This window comes from Populus alba, chromosome 17 (assembly GCF_005239225.2).
Source record: "Populus alba chromosome 17, ASM523922v2, whole genome shotgun sequence".
NCBI lineage: Eukaryota > Viridiplantae > Streptophyta > Magnoliopsida > Malpighiales > Salicaceae > Populus > Populus alba.
This window is the reverse complement of record NC_133300.1, coordinates 4,920,454-4,926,272: the sequence shown is the minus strand read 5'-3', so window position 1 is coordinate 4,926,272 and position 5,819 is coordinate 4,920,454. Positions and strand designations below refer to the sequence as shown.

The window sequence follows — 5,819 nt, the reverse complement described above, 5'->3', positions numbered from 1 at the left end:
AGAAGTAGTAGAAGAAGAAAAAGAAATAATGAGTCTGTCTCTTGTGAAATACGCGGATTCAGGTTTTTTATTGGGGCGCGTTACCTTCGGATTTACCGACGGATAATTGAATATTAATATTTTTTAATTATTCTGTCGGTAATTTTATCGGTAATATTTAATTTAAATTTTTAATTTCGTAAAAAGTTTTCAGAAACCGCCAAAAATTACCGATGATTTTTCAATCTGTCGGTGATTCCGTCTGTAATATTTAAATGAAAATTTTAAATCAATTGAATTTTTTCAGAAAACCGCTAAAACACACCGACACATTTTCAATCCGTCGGTGATTTTGTCCGTAAAGTAAAACAATTAACAGTGCAATTGGAAAATGAACAGTTCTGGAGCTCTCTGGAAAATATCGACGGAATAATTCCGTCGATAAATCATCATTTTTTTTTGCTTAGTTTTAATTTTTTTTTCCCACGGTAATTCCCTCGGTATATATTGAGGGAATATTTCCGTCGGTAAAATCCCTTGGAAATTTACCGACGGAAATATTCCCTCGGTATTTCTGTTTGTATTTATTGATTTTTTGGTAGTGCATGCAAAAGAAACGAAGAAAGGATCAATAAGCATTAACAATCATCTACTAATGTCTGGATGATGCTATTATTTAACTAAAAAAATTCAAGGCAACTTTTTTTTTTTTGAAAAATATTGAGATAACAATATATTGGGCCGACCTAGATCAACTTATATTAACCTTCCAAACCATGACCTGGGTCATGAAACCATGATAATCTCAAATAAAACAAATCAAAACAAATTATGAAGCTCAATTACCAATAAACTTATTGTTGAATTATGAAATTATAAAAAATTCAATCTAAAAAAAGGACACAATAAAATGATAGTTCTAAACAAAATTATGAATTTGAACAAAAATACAAAAATGTCATTGATAGTCTTGCAAGGATTCTCTGAACTCTAATTACCCTAAAATTTTAATCTAAAATATAAAAATATATTAGGAGACTCCTAGTAAAATTTTAGTCTAGTCCAACGGTTGGATTGAGAAATATAATTGATATTGTAAAACTGGACAATATTTATAGAAAAAAACAAAAGCACAAAAAAAAAAAACAGTATTTGTTTGGAATGGAACAACTAGAACAGAACAGGAACGATCTGACCTGAATTTGGGCTAAATTTTCGCAATAAACTGAGATTTTGAGCGAGATGAAATTTATTCTGATTTATTCTATTTTTTTAACTGGAATGAGATATACCGGCCATTCCAGACGGAACAGAATAAAATTGACAACCTTAGTTCACATATCAAGACTTTTCCTCTTAACGACCCTCGAGTCAATAACGATAAATTATACGCTTCTTAGTTATTTCTTGTTGATAATTTCGCATCCATCACAACTTCTAGTCTCTTCTGCATAGGATAATTTAGGAAATTAGCACACAAAATTAAAATAAATGGTGCAATGACACAAAAGCAAAATGGTTTGGTGAAATAACACACTTTCATCTTGTCGTCCTTTAGAAATACGACATTTACTAAATGTTGTTATTCCAAAGCACTATAAGATTGTTGTGATGCTTTAGAATAGTGATATTTAGTAGATGTCGCATTTCTGAACCGCAAAAAGATAGTTGTCATGCTCAACAGATTGACTTGTTCATAATGGTTAGTGAAACTAGTCGAATAGTTCTGAAAATAATAAGAAAAATCACAAAACTATCAAAACTAGGGGGCCTCGGTGATATTTTTTATGTCTAAAGATATAATGTTCATATGGCACAGTAAGGTTACCCTAGGTAAAATAGCCTTCAAAAAATCTTATAAAAATTTGAACGCGATCCAATAGTCAAATCAAAAGTTATGATCCTTTTGAGATGTTATTTTGATCTGGCATGACCGTACCTCCTCTTGAGCCTAAACATGTCTCATTAGTCCATAAATACATCTGTTAGGCCATCCAAGTAATCTTTTTAAGGCAGATTCTTATTTAGTTATGGTAGACCCACACCTGACTACTTAGAATCACATGTTATCGTAAGTCTAACTAAAATAACTTTTTGAGATTTCTTAGTCTACAAGTTGGACAAAGATGTATATTTTAACTCATAAAACATATTTGAAATAAAAAATTAATTAAATTGTGGTTTTGTATGAAACGATTGACCAATTAATACATCTAGATTAAACAGGTCGACTAGAAGATTTAAGTTTCATATTGTCGCGCCTCTGAAGCGCGACATTTACTAAATATTGTTATTCTGAAGCAGGACAATTATCTTGTCATGCGTTTGAATAGCGACATTTAGTAAAACATCATACTTTTGAAGCGCGACAAGTTGAAAGTAAGTTATTTCATTAAAATTTTCTCGAACGGTGTTATTCCTCTAAATTTTTAAGTTTACTATGCTAATTTGACAAAAAAAAAAATTCCTTTGCCATAAGCTTTAAGAGTGAGACCATGTAATTAAAATTCACTTAATAGATTCTAGTTTTCTACTAATTCTATGCAATCCAAACAATTTAATTTTTGAATTTTTTAAATATTTTTTATTATAAAATTTAAAAACAGTTCAGTTTGGTTTTAATTTTAAATTTTTTAAAAAAAATCAATCCAAACCAAATTATATTAAACTGAATCAAAACAAACCAAATAAAAAAAATTTATAAAAAAACTAAATGTATGTATAAACTAAAAACTCATTAAATTAAGGTAGTGTTTGACATTATAATAGTAATTTTTTTTTTTAATTATATATTTTTTATTTTTTTTAAAATTTATTTTTGATATCATGACATTAAAACAATCCCAAAACACTAAAAAAATTAATTTTTTGAAAAATATGGTGTAGCCGCATAAACAAACCGCCTCTAAAAATGGTTGAAATTGCTCAACTAAAGGTCCATTACCTCAAAAAAATAATATTAAAACAAATCAAACTAAACCAATTAATTTGGTTCTTTTATTTGATTCAATTCAAAAAAAAAAAAAAACCAAAATTGGTTGGGTTACCCCTAATTATTATCGTGTATTTAGTGCAATGCTTGCTCACTCACATCTAAATAAAACGGAATAATTGGATCCCACATGTTTGTGAGTGGAGGAATGTCAAAGGGAGGAGCATCACACTAGATCGATGGAGTAAATTAATTCTCATGCAAGGACGCGTGTACTACAGTACTGTAAAGGACTCGCCCGTCTAAGGACGCCATGAGTTTTCTGAAAGGCCAAAACTATATCAGCACATGCAGATAAAGTCTTAGGAGGAGTGTGGAGATGATGAATTATTCATTAGAAATGGTTACTTTTTTGTTCTACTTTTTCTTTTTCTTCCTTGCAGGCCTTGGAGCAAGCTTGAATAGCACAGGATCCTGTGGAAACGGTGGCCCTGACATCCGATTTCCTTTCCGGATCAAGGACAAACAACCAGACCACTGTGGCTGTCCTGGGTTTGTTCTATCCTGCTCAGATGACAACAGCACAGTGCTTAATCTGCCAACTGGATTGAGTCTCCACATCGAAGGAATTGACTATGGACATCAACTCATTTATGCAAGGTATCCTCAAGGTTGCTTTCCAAGGCAACGTTTAAACTTCAGTTTAGGGGCTTCTCACTTCCAAATTCAGAAGGATTTGCCGTATGGTAGGACCTTGTTCAATTGTTCTCTTTCTAGTGAGAAAAGGTCTCCTTCGTACATGGATAAAATCCCATGTCTGAGTACTTTTAAGCATGAAGTTTATGCCGTTGACTCAAGTATTCCCATCAGTTACTCTGATTTGTTATCTTGTACCAAGATGTACAACATTTATGGAATTCCATATAATATGTTGCTTGCAGAAAATTATGTTCTTACTATGTCTTGGTCCAATCCAACTTGTGGATCTTCTGAAGCTGAATGCTACAGCATTCTCCCGCACACTAAAGGTATGCTTTTCTATCTTTCTTCCTTTTTTCAAATTAATAATTGGCATTTGAATACGTAAATAAAAAAACAATAAGGGTTTTTCAAATTAATAAAGAAACTCTTTCCGTTTTTGTTGCTTTCATGATTTTACTAATTGCTTAAAAGGGAGAAGCTAATAAGTATTCAATCCTTTACAGATGTGCGGCGAAAGCTACTGATTGCTGGTTTGTAGTCTGCTCAAATCTCCATCTCAATTTTACACTTGGTTCCATACATTACTTCCCAAAAAAAAAAAAGAGTTTCCTGACTCGGAATGTTTATATGCAGGTGTGATTTTAGGATTCTTCCTTTTTTCAATAGTGATTACTGCACTCTACCGCGCCTATAGCAACGATAAAACACAAAGAGAATATCAAGCCAGGGTTGAAATGTTTTTGGATGATTACAGATCACTGAATCCCACTAGGTACTCCTACGCTGATCTCAAGAGGATCACAAATCAATTCGGTGATGAATTGGGCCAAGGAGCTTATGGAACCGTGTTCAAAGGAAAGCTAACCAATGAAATTGCTGTAGCTGTGAAGCTCCTCAATAATTCCATAGGAAAAGGGGAGGAATTCATCAATGAAGTGGGAACAATGGCAAGGATCCACCATGTCAATGTTGTTCGCTTGATCGGTTTCTGTGCTGATGGATTTAGACGAGCTCTGGTTTATGAGTACTTGCCAAATGGTTCATTACAGAAGTTCATAACCTCAGCAGACTCAAGGAACCATTTCCTTGGCTGGGAAAGGTTGAATCGTGTTGCTCTAGGCATAGCCAAGGGGATTGAATATCTTCACCAGGGGTGTGATCAAAGAATCCTCCATTTTGATATCAAACCACAGAATATCCTGCTTGACAACGAATTCAATCCCAAAATCGCCGATTTTGGGATGGCAAAGCTGTGTTCCAAGGATAAAAGTGCTATTTCCATGACGACTGCAAGGGGGACTGTTGGCTACATTGCCCCGGAAGTGTTCTCGAGGAACTTCGGGAGTGTTTCCTATAAATCAGATGTCTACAGCTTTGGCATGTTAGTGCTGGAAATGGTTGGAGGAAGGAAGAACGTCGATGATACAGCAGAAAATGGCGACCAGATATACTTCCCGGAATGGATTTATAATCTCTTAGAAAAGGAAGAAGACCTGCGGTTTCATATCGATGGAGAAGAAGATGCTAGAATTGCGAAGAAACTAGCAATTGTGGGGCTATGGTGCATTCAGTGGAACCCAGCAGAGCGTCCTTCCATGAAAACTGTTGTCCAGATGCTTGAAGGGGAAGGAGAAAACTTAACAAAGCCTCCTGATCCTTTTAGCTCCTCTGTCCCTAAGAGAACCAGTGCAGGCCGCATGCCAGCGAGACGCCTTCACCAAGAGTTGGCAGCCATCTCAGAAATAGAGTGATCAGAAATTTACTCTTTTCAGTAATAACATATTAGTGAGCAATAATGAAGGAAATTGTGGTGACCTGTGAGATAGCTGCTTCTTCTTTTCTGTCAATTCACAGTTTAAGATGTATCAAATCAACAAATTAAACTGTGTAAATAATTGTGCAAATCCAACCCTTTATTAATCATATTTAGGCAATCCAGTCCAACTTACTTCAAATGCGAAGAAAATCAATGTAACTCATAATTTGGAAGGAATTGCAGGGAGGATAGAAGGATTTTGATGGATAGGATAGTAATCTCAAGGGTCTATTTCTATCAAGTTCCTTCCTTGTTGATCAACAACGAGATGAATAAGTTGGCATTAATCCTTCTTCTTTCATCCTTGTAATACCGTGATTGATTGTTACAAGGCACAAGCTTCTCGACAAGAAGGAATAACCAAGAACCCTACAAATATTCTTCATCTTT

At 34.2% G+C, this 5,819-nt stretch overlaps 1 protein-coding gene across 2 annotated transcripts; it reads left to right on the top strand.

The window, feature by feature from the left end:
• Window positions 1-3,105: 3,105 nt before the first annotated feature.
• Window positions 3,106-5,547, top strand: LOC118052841 (rust resistance kinase Lr10). Of its 2 annotated transcripts, XM_073405758.1 has the most exons (4): window positions 3,112-3,571; window positions 3,853-3,939; window positions 4,117-4,143; window positions 4,247-5,547. In XM_073405758.1, the coding sequence occupies exons 1-4, from the start codon at window positions 3,547-3,549 to the stop codon at window positions 5,362-5,364; spliced, it is 1,257 nt and encodes a 418-aa protein (XP_073261859.1). In that variant the 5' UTR covers window positions 3,112-3,546; the 3' UTR covers window positions 5,365-5,547. The 2 variants fall into 2 exon arrangements, with proteins under 2 accessions (XP_034919800.1, XP_073261859.1); XM_035063909.2 differs by having other exon boundaries at window positions 3,106-3,939.
• The last annotated feature ends 272 nt before the right edge of the window (window positions 5,548-5,819 follow it).

Bases quoted from the DNA above. Each gene is read 5' to 3' on its own strand.
- LOC118052841 (XM_035063909.2), top strand. From the start codon at position 3,291: ATGATGAATTATTCATTAGAAATGGTTACTTTTTTGTTCTACTTTTTC. The intron at 3,940-4,116 runs GTATGCTTTTCT...AATCCTTTACAG, and splicing joins CATTCTCCCGCACACTAAAG to ATGTGCGGCGAAAGCTACTG. The intron at 4,144-4,246 runs GTTTGTAGTCTG...GTTTATATGCAG, and splicing joins GCGAAAGCTACTGATTGCTG to GTGTGATTTTAGGATTCTTC.